This window comes from Pleurodeles waltl, chromosome 5, assembly GCF_031143425.1.
Source record: "Pleurodeles waltl isolate 20211129_DDA chromosome 5, aPleWal1.hap1.20221129, whole genome shotgun sequence".
Classification (NCBI taxonomy): Eukaryota; Metazoa; Chordata; class Amphibia; order Caudata; family Salamandridae; genus Pleurodeles; species Pleurodeles waltl.
Window position 1 is genome coordinate 766323417 of NC_090444.1, and position 20942 is coordinate 766344358.

General features: G+C 42.4%; 1 protein-coding gene across 2 annotated transcripts in view; it reads right to left on the reverse strand.

The window, feature by feature from the left end:
* The window catches only part of SLC24A3 (solute carrier family 24 member 3), a 1392829-nt gene that overhangs the window by 643316 nt on the left and 728571 nt on the right, over positions 1-20942 (reverse strand). For both annotated transcript variants that reach the window (XM_069234727.1, XM_069234728.1), the window contains exon 4: positions 12230-12304. In XM_069234727.1, coding sequence (XP_069090828.1) covers positions 12230-12304 — 75 coding nt within the window. The remainder of the gene's footprint in view (positions 1-12229; positions 12305-20942) is intronic.

The window sequence follows — 20942 nt, forward strand, 5'->3', positions numbered from 1 at the left end:
GGTCTACTGGCTTTAAGACATTTAAGGTGGCTAACAACATAATTGCAAAAGTCTCAGGTTTTCCCTATTTGGGGTGATGTTTGACGTGAACAAAAATTGGGAGCCCTTGATTCAGTGGAGGAGGTGTGAGCTCATAAAGGCCACAAGGGCAGTGGCTAGCTTTGCAAACAGGTTAGGTTCCGGGTCACCCCGGATCTATCAGGCCAAATGGGTTTTACATGGTTTAATATGGCGGCACGGTATGGGAATATGCGAAGATTGATAAAATTCAGTCTGTTGAAAACCAGTTTTTAAGATGACGGGTGCGAGTTCCCAAAAGTTATCTGTTCTTCTTTGTCCAGGAAGAGCTTGGCATCAAATATTTAGCTGATGTAGATGTCCTCAGGCCCTTGATGTGTTGGATTTTGATCTGGACCAGGAAGGGACTCATCCTGAATAGACAGATTCTTTCTGACTTCCTGTCCCTTGATCAAGTGAATAGAATCCCCTGGATGCTTATGTGAGGCCAACGTTTGTCACCCTAGGTGGGCAGACATGTTTTATAATCCCCTTCACTGTGGCTTTTAGATCTGAAAAAGGTGAGGGATTTGTTTTTAGAACGTGCATTGACAAACAGAGAACAAGCAGAGATGATGAAACCTATGGTTCAGGGACATATTCTCCTGAAAACAGTTCAGGGATTAGAACCCTATCTAGTCAATGTTTCCAATGCGAGGAATAGATTTGTTTTAGCGAGATTCAAGTTGAACCTGCCACATCATCTTTTGTCATTACTCTAGTGGCTAGTGCAAACCTGGCACCTCGTTGGCCCGTGGCTACGACAACAGGTCGCCACAGGACACCTACATTTTGCAATGCATTGTAAATATTTTAGCGTCCCTAAAAATCAGTTTATTATTCTGTTGCTGAAGTCGCTGAATTTTATGTTAAGTTTGCCCAGCACTAATGTATCTGCAGTTGCTCCCTAAAGAACATGTTTTATATACTGTTTGTGTTTTTTTACGAGTGACTTGGAGGTCGAGGCACTCAAGGCCTGACTGATTAATTGTATTGGTGCTAACGGGGGATTCTTAATGTGTTATTACTGTTGCTTTGTAATTAACTTTTTACAGTTTTAATATCTGTTCTGGTTAATTTGCTTGAATGCTTGTACTTTTATGTGCTTTTTATTGTTGTTTTTACTACCGAATAAATAACTGTGATGATACTGTTAAGGTAAGAACAATTTATCAGCATGGGTTAACAAAATGTAAGGGTAGGTTGAAATTAGAGTCAGAATATGCTTTACAATAATGTAAAATAAGCGGGTCTTAAGATAAGACTCAATTAAATACACTATACATTATTATAATTTAAATTATGTAAAATTACTAACAGGGTAATAGTTACCATTAGAATTGCAAATGGTGTACTTTATTCAAGAGCATTAAATATATTTAATAATAGGACTTCTGGTGATGCAGTGATCATGTGTCCAGGGCCCAGATTTATGATGCTGCAATACAACAACCTTTAATGAGGACCTAATTCATTTATTTCAGTATTATTTCCAATGTCCTACCAGAAGAGTCTGATGTAAAAAAAAACATAAGGGTTGGAATGTTATTTCTTACTACTTGCCTGGGATCAGAATATTATTGTTGATGAAATGGCATGCACTCTGTCTTGTTAGTTTTGGGAAAAGGATGGTCATATTTTTATCAGTATCACATTTTTAGAATATCTGTTTAAAAAACGTACTTTGCAGATCATATTGCAAGTGTTAATGACTGGTAATTCTGATTTGAACTGAAAAAACACAGGGATTTGCTTGTTTTAAAAATTAATCGATCACGAAATCTACCAAAAACCACATATTTCCAAAGGTTTTTGTCTATGCCAAGGGCACAAGAAACTATTTAATTGTAGGTGTTCATAGCAGTGGCGGCCGGCAGCTTTAGGAGGGAGGGGGCAGGCGGGTAACACACACACACACTGATTCTTTCACACACAGACACGCACGCACATCCATTAACAACACTCATACCATTCAAACATGCACACACGCACCAAACATTCATTTTAAAAGATCGCACACACTCATTCTTTCACACACGCATGCACGCACGCACGCACATCCATTAACAACACTCATAACACTCAAACATGCATGTGCGCACCAAACATTCAATTTAAAACATCACACACATACACACACACACACACACACACATACCTCCAGCCTCCAGGTCCCAGGAGGGTTGGGACTGCTGCCTTCCCTCATTGGCTGACCTTAGGTAAGCCAATGAGGGGAGGCAGCAGTCCCAGCCTCGTCACAGAGTGGGATGGGGTCAGTGAGACTGCTGACCCCACCCCACTCTGTGACGAAGTGTCACTGATTGACACTCGCCCTGTGCACTTCAGGGCTTAAACTGAAGTGCCCAGGGAGAGTGTCAATTGGTGACGCTTTCCTCGTCACCCAAGGGAGGGCCTTGAGGCACCTTTGCTGAGCCAAGGAGGTCACGCCCATAGGAGCTGTGCCCTCCTCAGCCCAGCAAATTTCAGCTCAGGCAGCCTGGAGTGTGAGCAAATCGTGCATGTCTGCTCCTGGCTGCCTGAGCTGAACATGGAGCGTGTCTGTCAGGCTGACCTTTGTTCAGCCTGACAGACACTCTTCATGAGGGGCAAAAGGTGGGGGGGGGGTGTGGCCCCTCCACCCTAAAGGACGGGCCACCACTGGTTCATGGTGAAAAGTTTACTCTGCGTGTTCTCAATTGTTACTGGACTTAGCTAGCAATAGAAGCCTAGGTGGGTCTGTATTCGCAAAGTATTTAAATTTCTGGGATTATTCTCTAGGATAATATGTATTGCTCACAATTCTGTTGGGTATATTTATATGAATCACAAAATGCAAATGGGTACGTGGATAAGTGTTAAAGACTAGGGGCCTTATTTACAAACCCCACTTTTCTGACGCTCTGGTGGCGCAAACTGCAGAGCCTATCTACAAGGCCACGTAAAGCCACCCTGCGTTGCTTTTCATGGCCTTTTAGATATGGCGTGAGACAACACAGCGCAAGATGCTGCATTGCCTCACACTGTATTAGTGAGTTGTCTCATGGGTGTTACAGAGGGAGTGCCCACATAACACCCACGCATTTGACACATCCCCCAAGTTACGAGAAATCGTAAATCTGGGAAGGCGTCAAAAGCCTATGCCTCCCCAGGGGAAGCATAAGGGAGGTGCAAAAGGGGAGAAATAACATTATTTCTCCCTGATTTTTCGTCTTTCTAGGTGTGATGCAGTCTGCAGCACACATAGAAGGAGGAAATCGCCTCCATTGATTTGTTTGTGCAGGAAGGTATCCCTTCCTACATAAAAACAGTCATTCCTACAATGCAGGCACCCTTCCACCATGGTGCAAGGGTATCTGCATTGGCGCATGGCAGCCATTTGTGCACCAGCGCAGGAAGAGAGGACAGAAATGTGCCATAGGTTGTAGATACAGTGCATTTCTGCCCTTTCCCTGTAGCGCAGGGCAGCCCAGAAAGGCTGGGGTTTGTAAATATACCCCTAGAAGGAAACATTAAATGTTTTATTAAGTTTAAACATGCTAAGTCTTAGTTATACCTTTATTTATCTATGAACCTGAAAAAACCTTTAGAGAAGGTAGCGTTGTCTTATGAGGGGCATGTTTTAATATAGTAATGCCATCTTTTAGAAAGGGGGATTTTTATTAATAGGTTTATCTTTATGTGAGAAGTAGTTAAGGTATGGTGAAGTAGATAAGTTGTTGGCTTTGGAAACTGAAGGTCTGCGTGTTGGTTTTGAGTTCCCCATGTTATCAAATTATGGCATCTTGCGCAAAAAACTGTGCCTGAGTTCACTTTCCAAATTTGCAAACTATGCAACTGTAATAAAGACATCTACAATAAATACAACTGGACAACTATGCAACCTACTCGTCACACAAACTGCTGCTCACGGTGTTTTATGATTAATCGCTGTAACATATTTATTCAATTAGGGCCAAATTTAAGAAAAGTAGCACTCCACCCAGTGCAGCGTCACTTTTCTTAAGCCCCTTAGCGCCCCCCTAATGCTACCATCTGTGCGCCGTATACAAGATATGGCACACCATGGCGGTAGTTAGGGAACTAACATCAAAAATGTTGACGCTAATCCTTCAAAGTCCATTGAGGCCCATTGCAAACAATGGTGTTCCCCATCCTCCGCAGTCCCTCTGGTGTGGGTCGGGGTGTCCCTGGGGCCTGGGGAGGGCACCTGTGGGCTTATTCCATGGTGTTCCACCATGGAAATAGGCCCACAGGTCCCCTAACGCCTGCCCTGACCCAGGCGTTAAAATTAACACCAAGCAAGCTTAGTGCCATTATTTAGGCCTGCCTCCCTCCCATGTGTGATTTTTCCACAGGAGGATAAATAAGGTGCCTGGGCCTTTGAGTCATTTTTTGCCCGGGAATGTCTACCTTGCATCTCATTGATGCAAGGTAGTTTTCCACAGGCAAAAAATGACTTTAACTCCAATATTTAAAATTTAAATATGGAGCTAAGTTGGCATCAGATCTGCGTTAAAAAAAAGACGCAAATCTGGCACAAACAGAGTATAAATATGCCCCTCAATATTTTAAGCCTATGTTTACGAAATGCAACGGGCCGAAAGTGTAAATAAAATGAACTATAATAAATGCTCCTTTTCCATTGAATGGAACTTAAGTAAATAAACGCACAACGAAGCGTGTTTCCGGAACACCCATTTATGAGAAACGGTCGCTCACATGCTTGTCTTATGCTCATCCACCAGTTTAACATTGAAAATTTCAAAAAGGGTAAAAAACAGGAATGTCTATTAAAGTTTACCTGCTGCTTTTGGCTTCCTGACATCTGAGCAGTTTGTCTTTGCCTCAGCAAGAAGCCAAACATGTCATCTGGCAGCATCTAATTGAATTTCACCTCCAGGCATTTTAAATTGTTTCCTTTTGCCACTACCAACGCACATCGTAATTGAGGACTACTTGTGTATCAAGTCTTTAATTTATTTTTGGTCTTATTTGACAACATTTTTTTGTATTACATAGGGATTTGGGAAGCCACTGTGAAGCGAATGTCAAATGGATTAAAAATTCAAGATATTAGACATTCGATTCAAAACAGGGATTGAAGGCACCGGGCAACGCACTTTTTTGATTAGTCTGGTATTTGATTATTGGGCTTACATTACTTTGTTTTGACAGTAAAGAAACCCAATAGTCGTCCTTTTCATGAAAGAAGAGTATCGCTTTTCAGCAACAACGAATTTTTGAGACAAACAAATGTCTAAACCAATTAATTCAACCTGTCAGGAACAGACTGACTGTAACTGCCTACTCCCTCTGAGATAAGTCACCTGGGCACAATTGAATGACAATTGGTAACAACAAAAATTTCTTTTGGGATACACACACTAGATCCAGCTTTTCAAGAGATGAGATTCATTTCTCCATTACTCGTTTATATTTCAGAAGATAGTTCTAAAACTCACGAAGTCTGCCTATAGTCTAGAAGTAGTGCTACATAACACACAGATGAGACCAAAATAGTATAAAGGCACAGGTCATATTTCATGATACCTTTTTACAAGGAAGGTGGCAACAAATAAAAAGATGGCTGGGAGATCAAAATGCACAACCAAAGATGTACAACGACATGCGCTCAAGAATTACTTTACGCAAAGGCACCAAATACGTTTAAAGTTAGACATTTAATTGAAAAAAAAGCATCTTCGTCTCCACGTGGTAACCCACTGGCTTCTACACATATGTGTACATTTGAAAAAAACTCAACATGCTTTTTAAGGATGGTGAAAATAATAAAAGAGCAGAACAATTAACAGCCAGTTACACCAAGGAGTATGAAAGCAATATAAAGAACTATAGATGGGGAGCGGTCATTAGTGGAGTTGTTTTCCAAGAAGAGTATAAGTGACATCAAATATAAAACAAGAGTAGATAACAACCATGGTACTGGCATTTTATGTTGCACAGCCCTTCTAAAATGTCTTCTTCTGCCTAGGTCTGTAGCACAAGTATATTTGAGTTATGGGGAACCATTTTTCAGTCCTCTTTCAGCAGGAGCTGCTGTACAAATGGCTTGAAGTCAGGAAAAAAAACACTTTGAAGTGGCCAGTGCTGACCATCATGGAACTTTTGTAAAGCCATGTTGTAGAGCATGTTGTGTTGCTGTGGAATATGTTATATGTAACAAAACAGGAGGGGGAGCAACAGAGGGCAGGGTAGTGGAGGGGGGGAGCAGCAACAACGGGAGAGGGGAAAAGCAACACAAAGGAAGTGAGGGGGAGGGAGCACCAGATGGGGTCAGTAATATGGAAAAGGGGTGGGTGAGAAGGGAAAGTAGAAACAGTATATCAATCACAGCATGAGCAGTGGATGGAAACTAATTATGTTTAGTCAATCTGTGCTTGATCCAAGCTCCACAGAAAGGAATAAAAGTGGCACTTGTTGTTCTCTGGCCAATTAAGAGGCATCAAAGAAGAGTGACAGTGAAGCCAGCATATAGTAAGTAATGAGCAAGCTCCAAGCCCTTCATTATAAATCAGAACATTTTGCACGCAAGAGCGCATGCAGCGCATACAATGTCACCTGTCTGACCTTAAAATCACCTGCCATCCTCCCCATCCATCATCAGCAATAAACTCCAGTCACTTTCTCCCAGTACAAACAAGCATTTGCAATGCAATGGGACTCACATTTGCTTGAGTTAGAGCTATTAGCGTTGTAAACTCCTAACTTGAGTTTTCTTGCCACATAAATTCAAAATGAAAACTAAAACAATTTCACATAAGCGAGGAGATTCAAAGTGCCTCGCTCTGAGTGTGAAGGAGACACACAAAAGAAAAAAGAAGTTCACTCGCAGTCAAAAGTATTGGCAAAAGTGCAATTAGCCATGTAACAGGGTCGATGTCCAAGGCGGTAACAAAACCGTCCAAAGGAGGGACAAACGTAAAGCATTTACCAATGATAAAAAATGATTTTTGAAGGGCACGCCCATGAACGAGTTATAGTGATGGGCGTGCGGTGGGCGTGGTTAAAAACCTGAATAGATAACAACACGTCGGAAAAGCAGTGCTTGGGCACTGCTATGCTTGACCTAAAAAGTACCTCTCATCCTGCCACCCTCCTACTCAACCTTATTTGAATTACTCCCTCTCCCTCCTCATAACTGCAGTCTCTGCTCTCAGCGTAAGAGAGAACAAGGACTTTGTTGATAGCGGCTCTGTCAGAGTTGTTTGTCAATTGGTCATGCTTTTTCCTGTCAGTGTGCCTCACTCTGAACATGGTAGTTGGGGATGGAAGAGTGCTGTCCATAATCCCCTTTATCCCCCAATCTCCAGAGGCATGGGGGAGGCAGCATATCACTACCCATCAGAGCACAAAGGTTACAGCACATTATTTTGCTTTTTTGATGGAAGTGCAATACAATCACATTTGGTTTTCTCACATCTTTGTTGTTACAACAAAGGATATTTGGGTTTCAAAATTGGTGTTCATAATAATGACTTTTAGCAATTGACTTGCACAAGGCTGTTAGCATCTGCATCCTCAAAACATAGCTACAACCTACCCTGCACCAACCTTATTTCAGAAAGATCTGGAAACGTGGCATGTTAGACCTGACATCTTTAGGGCGACCTTTCCCTAAACTTTTTGCCTGCTTGCCTTCAATTTTACTGATTTTGATTTTGTTGGCCTTAGGACTTTGTGTCTATTATCACTGCTAACTTCTGCTAATGCGCTTATGTTCTCTCCCTAAAACCTGGCCTGATTGGTATATATCTTACTGCATATTTAATTTACTTATAAGTCCCTAGTAAAGTGCACTACATGTTCTCAGGCCATGTAAATGAAATGCTACTAGTGGGCCTGCAGCACTGCTTGTGCCATCTACTTACTAGCACTTTAAAACATGTGCCAGGTCTGCCATTGCAGCCTGAATGCAGTGTTACACTGCCATGTCGACATGGCACCTAAAACCCCTTGCCAGGCCTTAAACTCCACTTTTATTAAATATGAGTCACTCCTAAGGTTGGTCCCACAATGCCCAATGGGCTGGGTGTTGTGTAAATAACAAGCAGGACATATAGTTTTAAGTTTTATGCATCCTGCTAGTGAAAAATCCTGAAATTTGTTTTTCGCTACTGTGAGGCCTGCCCTCTCATATGACAAAGTGGGGGATTCCTTATTACATTTATTGTTGCAATTTTGAAAATGCCACTTTTAGAAAGTTGGCATTGTTCTGCTCGTAGCCCTATGTGCCTACAGCTTGTCTCTAATACACATCTGGGATGGGTGACAGCTGGGCTTTGTGCATTAAATTTAGACAGCCACACACAAAGGGAGCTTAGGTGTAACTGATGGGCCATCCACATCCTGAAGGGCCATCCTGGGCAAGATGGGAGGGAGAAGCTGGACACAGCCTCACACTTACACCTGAAAAGATGGTGTCCTGTAGGCACACAAATGACTGTTTAACAGTGAGTCTGGAGCCAGGGCAGGAAGGGAAGACCTCTGTGTGCTTTAAGGCCCTTCTTTGAAGTCTCCCCCACTTCAAAGGCACCACTCGGAATAAGAACTGGACTTCAAACCCTACCATCTCAGTACACTTCTGGACCTATGGGTACTCCACAAGGAAGAAAGTCTGCGGTGCTGCTACAAGGACTGTCACTCCGCTGGATTGCTGCTCTTGTAGAACTGCTTTCTTGCTGTGCTGACCTGCTGCCCTCCTTGCCTGGGTGAGAGGGACTGGACTCACAACACTTGAACCCATCACCCAGAATGACTCCAGTGGACTGGTCTCCTGTTTCCTGATGTTTTAAGGACTCAAAAGATATCCTTCTTTTCTCCTACAGCACCTGAACTCTGCAATCTGTGAGTCTGCCCTACCAAGTGGTGCCATTCCAGTCCTGGGGCCTTGTAAATGCCTTGTAAATGCTGCTTTAACAAGACTCCCAATGCCTTTGCATCGCTCAGAATTGGCAAATTTCTATCAATACCGACGCATCACTGTTGCTGCAAGGATCAAGTGCAATGCATCGTCAACTGCGGCACATCGCCTCAATTTCTACTTTGCAGAGCAGACACATCGTCTCCATCCCAAGTATCGATGACGACGCATCACCTCCTCTGCTCCTAGCATCTTCATTGACAAGAACAAGATACTTTTTCAGCGGGCCTAGGCTGATCCCTGTATTCAACATATGGTCCATTACAGTCGGCCTGGACTTTCAGACTTGACCCAATCTATCACAACCAGATATCCCCGGTTGACACTTTATGCTTTTGAGCGCTACGTTTCAGTTTATTCTTTAAAAAATCATAATCCTCTTTCTATTTATTGGATTTTTGTTGTTTTGGTCTTGGTTTGTTCATTAAATTAAGTTCTGTTTTTCTAACCAGGGGTATTATCTTTTTGTGAGGTGTTTTCACTGTTTTACTGTTGGAAATAAACACAAATACTTAACACATTACCACTTAAATTAAGCCTGACTGCTCTGTGCCGAGCTACCAGGGGGCGAGCACAGGCTAACTTAGGGTGTGTTTGTGACCTACCCTGACTAGCATTGTGGTTTGTGCTTCAACAGGATGCATACATCTGCCAACCAGAAACCCAATTTTTAATAGGGCAAATAACAACAAATAATGCAGGCCATCTGGAGGAACTAACCTACTCCTGCAGAGGGTGGTAATTAACTATAAGCTCATTGGTTTAGTAGTGTTTGTGAAGAAAATGTGTGAATCCAGGACCCAAGCACTTGAAAATAATTGCAAAAGTGCTTCCACTTGGAGAAATGCACATAATATCACTACATATAAGATGATACAGGAATTGCAGAAACTGAATCCACAACCAGAAACTGAACTGATTCGCGAAAAGAACTTGCGCTACTGTGTAATTTGCGCTTTTGGGTACTTTTCTACATTCTTTCTACTCCACAATCTGTGTACATTTACTCCAAAAATGTAACTCACATGTCTGTGCCAACTGAAGGTTCTGGGGCTATTTACAATGGTGACTTACACCTTTGAGTAATTTACATATGTAATTTACTGATATACTTTTGAGTACCTTTACATTCTGGTTTTGTGAATCGCCAAAAGTAGTAAAGTAACTCAAACATGTAAGAGTAAGTTACATGTATAAATGACTCAAAAGTGTAAGTTATTTTTGTGAATAGCCCTGCAAATTGTGAATGACTCCCAGGTCTTTCAATTAGTTGGAGGTATGCAAGATAAAATTTTGGATTACATTTATATTTGTATTTTGTGAACAACCAAAAGTAGTAAACAGAATCAAAAGTCAAAGTTACTCAAAAGTGTAAGTTACCTTTGTGAATCAGACCTTCAGAGTCTTAGGGGATGTAGGAGGAGAAACAGTCATTAACTTGAAACCTTTATCACTCAATGTCTTTACCACTCAGCTGTTACCACTCCTGACTTAGCCACACAGATGGCCTTCACCATGCATGGTAAGTATAACAAGAAAGTGTCTTTTTTGTTTTGCTAATAACTATGATGCTGTTTGAAGAATGTTCATCAAACAGTTACTAGAGATAAATATAGCCAGTGATTTCACCTTTTTAGTGAATATATATATATATATATATATATATAGTAGATATATATCTGCAAACAAGGGCCCTTCCTACACTAAAATAGTGAAATTCAACACATAAGGGGATCACAACTCTTAATTACTTCTTACCTTATTCAAAGTGCTAAAGCACTCATTCAACAAGTCATTACTAAAACACCACACAACTGTACAAACCATGGGCCTGATTTATAGTTTGATGGGCAGAATATTCCATCACAAATGTGACGAAATATATTGTTAGACAAATTCTCAATTGCCCCTCCACAACCACCAGACGGATGGTCAAATTTTCTTAGGCAGTGCCCTCGTAGGCTCTGTTGATGGGAAACTTACTCCAGTGGCCTGACGCTTATGGTTTAGGGCTTACGGTTTAATGCCTTTTTTAACTGTCCATCACTGCAATGGAAAAGATTGCTGTAATGAACAGAAACATTCAAATAATGACCCTTTACACTCTTGGTTGTGAGGGTCTAGTTACCAGTGCTTCAAAACAAAACTCCAATGCAGGAATTTTTGAAAAGCAAAATGTTTTGTGAATGGGCATTAAAACTAAGGTTGTTTGTTCACCAAGTTGGTACCTACAGAGAAACAGCAGTGACAGCCGTTCCTCTGAAGATACAGTAATCACCACTGGGCCAGCAGTGATCTCTAAATTTGTCTGACGGCAGTCCATCAGGGTGGCACATATAGGGTCATATTTAAGGAAGGCAGTGCTGCACCGAGTGCAGTGCCACTTTCCCTGCGCCCCTTAGCACCCCCCTACCGCCACCATGTGTGCGCTGTATTTAAAATACGGTGCACCATGGTGCAGGGTAGGGGGCAATAGCATCATTTCACATGATGCTATTGATGTACACTGCAGGAGTAGCGCCACAATATTGGCGCTACTCCTGCAGAGTACCAAGGGTTCCATTCTAAAGAATTTAAGCCCCCTTTTAACGCCTGCTCTTGAGCAGGCGTTAATAGTGCCGTAAAAAATGGCGTAAGGAAATCTCATAGATTCCCTTACGCTATTTTTTCAGCTCCCCTAATGGAGGAATGCCCACTTTGCATACATTATGCCTGGCGCAGGCATAATGTAGCGCAAAGGGTTACAGGGTGGCGCAATGCATGCATTGCGCCACCCTGTAAATATGGCGCTGAGATTTAAGCCTCATTGGGCCACATTTATGTCATAAATAATGACGTTAATGTGGCGCAATGTGGCATTGCGCCACCCTGTAACCCTTTGCGCTACATTATGCCTGCGCCAGGCATAATGTATGCAAAGTGGGCATTCCTCCATTAGGGGAGCTGAAAAAATAGCGTGGCGCAAGGTGGCGCAAGGGGTCTATAAATATCCCCCATAATGTCATCTGAAACAATGATGGGCAGTGGGCTACCTGCCAAATCCTAAATCAGGACTTATGTCAGTGGAGCAATTTGTTCACTCAAGTGTTTATGTTTTTTCCATTTAATACATGTGCTTGGTTAATTATTCAATACATACATTGATGGTTATGCTGAGCTGAAACATTCTTTATTACATAATGAAATTAATAAACTTGATAGATGGTATCAATTCAAATTCTAGTTACTTACTTCACAAATCTTTTCCAAAGAAGGGACAAAGAAGTCATCACAGACAATAGCCAGTGCATAGAACATGTACATAGCCTACAAAAAAAGAAGGAAAAAAAACATTAACTTTATGTGGTGACAAAACAAACAACTAAGATTGGGTTTAACTGAGTTTCTCCAAAATTAAATTACATGTTTAGGGTTTATCACGTTATATTATAACCATAAAAGCACATGCAAACCACAATAATTTTTTTAATTAAATATACAACAAGCAAAACTGTTGAAATACACATTACAAAAATCAAAAGAACTCAGATTCAAAAGCATAAACAACAATCCTCGGATTACAAAATTTAGGAAAGCAAAAACCAACCGCACAGTTAATCAAGCTTGGAATTCTGTACTCTCTTAAAAAGCAACTCACTTTATTTATTTATTTAAGTATCATATTATTAAAAATAATATGATCGTCAGATGATAGCTGGAAACATGAAGGCCGGCCATGTTTGCCTAAAGTTAAGGGACATCAATAAAGGTTTAATAAACATTTTCCTAGTACCTGTAAAGAAACTACAGAACAATATGAAGTGAATGGTTTCCTGTGGAGACTGATGGACACAGCCACAGAGACCCAAGGAACCCAAGGGGCTCCAGCTCCCCCCAAGGCCCAGAGATGATGTATTATGTTGAATCTAAAGCTGATCAATAAAAATCTGACCCTATCACTCCTTAGAATGAGCAGGTATGGGTTCATAGTACGAACAGTTCTTCGCAGCATATGCCCCCTTGCCATGGGTTTCAAGAGTTCACTCCGTTTGCTCTATAGTAACTTCCATTCTGAAAATGTATCCCTAACCCATTTCACCTCGGCTGTTCTCAGGGATTACGGGCTACAGAATATGTCCTCCGTACCCAGGCTACTAAAAACACCCTCGATATACACAATACAAGGAATCTTGATGGCATGGTCCAAGGATAAGCAATCCTTCAGAATCAGCCTGTCCAGCTAGCAATCCCTTTCTGTCCACACCTTGATCCAGCACACCAGTAAATTACATTTTACAAACTAGCAGCAGCAACAGGCACTCGATTTAAATGAATGGTCCCTGGTGTACAGCGTTCTGGGTCAGGTTACAGCAACTTAAATTCAATGGTTGTCGTGGTGTGCAAATCCTGTTCTTTATTATTTGGTGCACTGCCTCTGTACAAGGCTCTGCCTTATGAAAGACTACAACATGGCATGAAGGAGCTGCTTAAACTGCCCTTTGGCTCTTTGATTAGCACTCTACTAACACTGCTTAGTTGTTGTCACTCACATTTTTCTTCAACCACTAGCGCGTGCAGAATGGATCAACCCTTTTCATCCACTGGCTGTTTCTAGGTAACTCCATCACAGAGTTCCTAATGAAGCCGATATTACAATATCTGTGCTAATGAGATTCGCTCCGATGCCTACTGCTGCCGAGTTAACTGGCACATGTGCTATTATCAAAGGTGCCCAGCGCCCACTTCCGTATTTTTAAAACTGCACGACTTTTGTATCCAGAAAAGCTCCACAATAGTTAATGATAGGGGGCAGTGTTTGAAATAAAAAACATACAATTACAATGCCTTTGGCACAAGTAACTTAAACATAACCTCACATACTAACCACTAAAGCCATTAAAAATGAGAACATCTTTATATTATAATACGTTATATTTAGCAAATAAGTAAGTACTAGCTTTATGTTGGATGTCTAACACAGACATCTTGTGATATTTACATGGGTAAGATTCTCATTATCCTCCTTGAGTGGAATGTGTCTACATCACATGGGTTTCCGAGGACAATGAATGGTAGTTCAAATTATCAACCCAAGTGCCTCAGGGGAATCACTGGATGCCTCCCCTCAACTTTCCAATTAATGATGTAGCACAACTTCTCCTTCCCCCCATACATCCACTTTAGATGCATCTGTAATTCCCTCCCAACAACTGCTTGCAAAGATTAACACAAATCTGTGGGGGAGCACCTTCTCTACTCTGCAGTCACCCCTGAGTGGCTCAATGTGTTTTGCCTCACCTGATATCAGAAAAAAACCCTGAGTCATTAGTCTGTAGGTGAGTGTTGCAGAGGAGCAAATTACTCCAGTCAGGGTGTAGTCATCTGTTGGAGGCTTTCCCACCAACTCTGCTTCCTGTTCTCTATCCCCATTTGCATGGTGTCACCTGTATTATGTGCCTGAGGATTGAGGGTGTGTTTCTATTCTGTTCAAGTGAGCGTTTCTCACGCCTCCCTCTCTGTTACGAAGGGTGGAACACTTTTGGTCTCCTTTTATTGACCAGTCCTATCTGAGTTCTGGGTGAGTCCTTCCAGGATTCACATGTTTGCACAACTCTCTCTTTCACCCAGTCCCATGCATCTTCTGGGATCTCAAAGAAGAAAAGTTTATTTTAAAGCTTGCTCTTAGCTTGGCTGGAAACTTTAGGGTGTATTGGAGTCTCATTGCCTGTAATTTGTGCTTTACGGACAGGAGCAATCTGCGATGTTGCGGATGAGTCAGGTTTAATCTGGGAAGAGCATAACATTCTTGTTTTCAAAGAAGAATTTGCCTTTGCTTCTGGATTCATGCAGGACCACGCCCCTGTCCATGTAGTTCAAGAAAAGGGTGTTGATGGTTCTCTGCCGTGCCCCAGCACCAGTCAGGCACACAGGTCCTTGTACGCCCATTCGTTGGTGGAGCATTGGGAGAATTTGTCATGTGAGATCTATGATGTCAGCCATTCTCCTCTAAATTGGATCATTGAGGTTCCAGTTGGGGCTCCTTCATGCCTTCTTGATTTCTCCTCCTTCACCCCTCCAAGGATTCAGCACCTATATTGGCAGTCCTGGAACCTCCACAGAAGGCAAGGAACAGATGCAGGTCATCTCTAGTGTGGGCCTTGGTTGGGGGAGTTAAACTCCTCCTGAGTTCCGCTTTCTGCTTCTCCAAAGTCGAAGGACTTTTTCTTCTTAAACACCAGTATTGGGGGAACCTGGTCTCTGCTGGTCATCTGGCTCTAGAGGCACCCTGTATTAGTGTGCCCCCCTCCTCCCAACCACCAGGAGGGGGGAAAGCACGGGGTCCACTCTACTCCACCAAGGTGGCCTAGGAACCTTCCTTACATAGAGGCGGCTGCACCGCCTGCTCTTCCTGCACTCCTTCTCAGACCTTCCTGGATTGCTGCTCCTCCACTGGCTGTGCTGTTGTGCTTTCCTTTGGTCCTGCACCTCTGCAAAGCCCAAGGACGGGGTGTGGATCCTCTCAGCAGTGTGTAGTGACTGGTGGAATCTGCCCCACCTGTGTAGAGCTCTGTGTTCTGGGACTCCCGGGTGTCAGGATCACCACCTCAGGGTTGTCATCATGGGGAAGCCAGTATCTGAGGCCCGGCATTGAATCACCTCCTTGCCTTCTGATCCTTGTCCACCCCAAGACTGGTCCCGCTACCTGGGAGATAGCAGGTGTCCACAGTTGGAATCTGTAGCCCCGCAGGCCCTCAAATATATCAGTATTATGACAAATGGTTGGAGGATTCTGTAGAGACACAGAACTTTGCATCCACCATCTTAGCCTCCAGACCATGTCCCCTAGCACAGCCTTCTTAATGTACTGTTTTTTCAAATGTTATTTATATTTTGTTTCTACCCAATATAGCATGCAGCATGGGGCAATAAGTAAGCCTATTTCATTGGTTGGATCTTTGGCACTGTGCATTTTGCCTGACCACATGTGCACAGCCATCTGAAAAGAAGTACACTTCACTGCTGGGCTGGTATGCAAGAGCTGCTGGGTCTTTGGTATATATTTGCCATATATTTTTTAGACTGCATATCTAAGCACAAAAACCTAAACACAAGAAATTGTGGAAAGCTTGCAAAGGCCAGACCTATTGACGTCTTCAATACCTGTTCCATTTGTTATTAAGAGAATTCATTTTGCTGCAACATTTAATAGTATATCCGAATTTTGTATTCTGAAAATAAAGTACATAACCCAATATGCCATGCTTCCTACACGATTGTAGAAACACTCATGTATTGATAAACTACCCCTTTTATGATCAGATCCTGTAACAGCCATTTTTTTCTTCCATCTGTTTTCAACTGACATGTATTGCAGCAAGGTCATACGTCCTCAGGATGCAAAGCACAGGGTCACTGACAAGACGCATCAGTACACTTTCTGAATATTTACAAACGCATTATCATGTCTTTATGAGTCAAATCTCCATAACATCGAGCTTAGTGAAATTGTAGGTTTGAAAAGAAGTGTCTAATATCAAACATCTAAACAAGCTACTAAGGTAGGTATGTTCCTCTGTAACTAAGTATTTCTAAGCTGTTTAGCCTAAGTCCATATATACTTACCCCATTCAGATTCTGCCCATCATGACCTCCTGAACCTCAATTACTATGGAATGGTGTCTATTAATGCACGAGCCACACAGAGACAATGTTCAGTAATAACGCCAAGACATGGGAAAGCTGAGTTAGCATCTTGTCCTTACTGTGTAATACGATTGGGTCCCAGTGACCTGTATCAGTAAGTAACTGATTTAACCCCAGGCGCACCTGCGCTATTAACTGATACATGAACTACCAGTCAATGTGTATGAAATTAACCATTCATGTCACATTTGTGTCATGAGCTCAGTTTTCCAGATCATTTCAGAACATCTGCAATCTTACATTTCTTACTTCAACACTACGGGTGGATCAACGTAGCCCTTGACCAAAACTTAACTCACTCACCCGTGGGCAGTTAGCCTCCCTACTTTTCTACTTTTCACTTCAACTTGTTGCCCCACATCTAAGAGGCAATTAGGCCACCTGGAACTGCTTCCCCTGCATTGTTTGCTCTCTTGCCAGGTGATTAAATAGCTCATTCTCGTTAAGCAATATATCACACTTGGAAGCTGTCAGACATTGTGTTAAAGAGCAATTAATTATTCCATGAGTCATGAGTTTACTTGAGACAAAACAACACAAATCTGCAGAATTTGACTAGGTCCTTCCTTACCTCAAATCTGCAGACAGGAGTGAGTTGTTCAGTGACCTAAATCAATAATCTAAGATGATGTTGCATTTAATACAATTCTCTGACTTTTGGCTATTGTCACCAACATTTTCCGAAACAAGAATGTGCAATAATATAATAAATCTTACATACCACTCCTATGCTTATCCCATGGAAGCCTCTCTTGTACTTTCACTTCTTCTAGCCAAAATACTAACACAAAAATAAATCGTTCATGCTTTCTTTGAACAAGAACATTAAAAGCACTGACAAAAAATACAACCTCTTTAGAAAAAAATGTATGAATTGATTTTTTTTTGTTTAGTGGTTTCGAGTAATGGGTCAGACCTACTTCATTTAGGACCACATGTCAGTGAGTACCATTAAAGCGACTCACCGAGTCCAACTAGTTGCAGATTTGTTTGCTCAGGGCAACTTAAGTGTCACACAATAGCCGAGAGACATCGGAAAAGGATCTTGACACGATGTACATATGGCGAATGATTTAAGGCAGGCATGCCGCTGGATGTTTAAGGTATTGGCAGTCAACATAAATCATTACGTTTTTTACCAATCAAAGTTGGCAAAGGGTGCGTTTTGACGGGTATGCACAATTTCCATCTTCCAGATTATCTTGTCAGCCTTGTGCCCAAAAACAGGATTAATCGTCAGCTCTCAAACTTGTCCTAGCAGCATCTGCCAAACATTCAACAGGGCACATAGAGTTTCTTTCATATGCCGAAAAGATTCAAATAGATGTCTAGAATTATCAGGCTTAGCATATCTGTTATAGCTCAGCAAGAAGCATGTTACTGTCCTAACAGATCAGTAAACTATTGATTAAAAAACTACACACCACTTCTTCGAAAACAATTTGCATGTCCACAGCTCAATAAACATGACACTGTCACCCACCAAAAACTCATGAGACACCAACTCAAGAGCACATCATCACAGGATTTCTCAGGTCTAGGCATCAAGCGGTGGTCCAAGGCCTGCTGATGGGAAACTGTGCTGTCCATATAACAATAATATAACATGCAAAAGTCCTAAACAATTTGTAGCTTTGCAAGCATTATCGCCTTGCTGTTACTTTAATGCAAAGTTTTATAGGTATTTTATAGTGGAACGTTAGCACTACTAGTGCTTATTATGAAGAGCCCTGTCAATGGGAACTTTCTATAAAATATCATATGATTAATTTACCTTCATTGGGGAATAAAGCCTTTCAATTAGTTTCCAAGAGTGATGTAAGCAACCATGATTTGCTAGTGCCAAGCCCCTCAGGATCTCATTTTTTAGAACAAATACTGCCTTTCAACAACTAAGTGCAAGGTCTAGGCAATAAGCTTTTTGTTTCAAAACTATTTTTAGATGTGGATTCATGCCTTTCAGGTTTAGGCCTCGATCATCTCTGTGGCTGTCTGTGCTTCAGATTTGGAAGACATAGGCCCTCATTCTGACCTTGGCGGGCGGCGGAGGCCGCCCGCCAAAGTCCCGCCGTCAGATTACCGTTCCGCGGTCGAAAGACCGCGGCGGTAATTCTGACTTTCCCGCTGGGCTGGCGGGCGGTCGCCTTCAGACCGCCCGCCAGCCCAGCGGGAAAGAGGCTTCCACGATGAAGCCGGCTCGGAATCGAGCCGGCGGAGTGGAAGCTGTGCGACGGGTGCAGTTGCACCCGTCGCGTATTTCACTGTCTGCGCAGCAGACAGTGAAATACATGTAGGGGCCCTCTTACGGGGGCCCCTGCAATGCCCATGCCAGTGGCATGGGCACTGCAGGGGCCCCCAGGGGCCCCGCGACCCCCCCTACCGCCATCCGGATCCCGGCGGTCGGACCGCCGGGATCTGGATGGCGGTAGGGGGGGTCGGAATCCCCGCGGCGGTGCAGCAAGCTGCGCCGCCGTGGAGGATTCAATGGGGCGGCGGTACACTGGCGGGAGCCCGCCAGTGGTGCCGGTCCGACCGCGGCTTTACCGCCGCGGTCGGAATCCCCATTGGAGCACCGCCGGCCTGTCGGCGGTGCTCCCGCGGTCCTCCGCCCTGGCGGTCAAAGACCGCCAGGGTCAGAATGACCGCCATAGTTTCTTGTGAAGGATGTTTTCCATCAGAGGGCTGCCTAAAACAGTTATTAAATTAAATTAGAATGGTTTACCTTCAATGTGAGTAAAAGAAACATCGGCTGAGGTGTTAGTTATAAAATGGAGGCTCAATCTGAGCGAAGCTAAAAGCAAATTGCTCTAGTCATGGGCAAGGAAAACAGTAACTAAAGTTATTAAGGTAAAACACTTTGGAAGAACTACTCACGATGATGGGCAATATTAAAAATGAGTTACGCATGCAGAAGAATTTAAGTTAAGTGACTCTTACTTAGTAGGACATGTGCATGCTCAGAAAGTCTTATGACAAGTCTGGGGTGATTAGAAGCGTCTTATCTTTGGATATTTGTATCTGTGTGGTAAAGTTTGCATCTGTGCACTGAGAACAATGTGGTGTGAATCATCAAATAGATAGACCGACCAATGTCTAGTGGCAATGTTGGGAGTATTATCTATTAGGTTTCTATATTCTGATGGGGGGGATATATTTGGAATAGACCGATATAGCAAAAAGAGTACGTCACTCATAAATGTTGATGGAAACATCAGATTTTATTATTGGTATTTTTTTATACAGCTTGTTCACAGCTGCATCTCGACAAAGGAGAACACAACACTGGTGCCTCACCTTGCCTTCTACCAGGCTTCCCCACTCCCTAACAAATTGGCATAAGCATTAAGGTAAAATGCTTCTATTTGAAAAAAATAAAAGTCAAGGGATGAAATATGAATTTATGAAACTAAAAAATAAGCTTAAATGGAAATAAGAAGTTAGGCAAGAGAACCAAAATATAGAGCCTAATGAAAGAAGCAAACTCTAGGTTTGTTTCTTGGTAGTGGCGTGCCCCCATGTATACTGCAGGCATGCGCCACTAGTCTCTGACCCCAAACCAAGAGGAGAGTTCTGGGCGACGAACAATAGAGTATATATTTGTTAGCCAGAGTGGAAGAATGATAAAAAAACAGAAATAACAGTTCATGTATAAGACAGAGAGACCCCCAGTTTAAGTAAAACACAAAAAAAGCACATGGGCTGGAATTTCACAGTAGAACACCATGTGAAATGTCCGATAATCGTATCTTATAGTAGATATAAAGCAATTGAGGCTTTCATTTTTCATTATCAATATTTTTAATTTAGTTTACCTATAAAAAAAATACAGATATGTAATAGTATCTCAGGGAACGAAAACATTTGTAATTTCCCTGGAATACACAACTTTCTTGAGGACCTAGGAGTGTCTGAAATGACTGCTATTTGTCCACTTTCAATAACCAAATGTGCAACTGTTTTATTGCAAATCAGATGTACACTACCAAAAATGCTGCATTTCGATTGGCCCCTAGCTGGTTGTTATCTACCCAGGAGATTCATAGCTAGTACCTGAGGCAAGCTTCACTATAGCATCAACCGACTTATCATTCCACAGTCTTCCTGTAACAGCTGCCTTTGACGTTCACAGAGATCTAATAAAGAGTTAGAATGTTTACTTATCTCACAAAGAAGTGCCTGCTCTGGGAGATATACTGCGACAGAAGGCAGCTTTAGCACCACTCCCATTTCTGTGCAGATTGGTGAGTAACTTCCTAGAAAG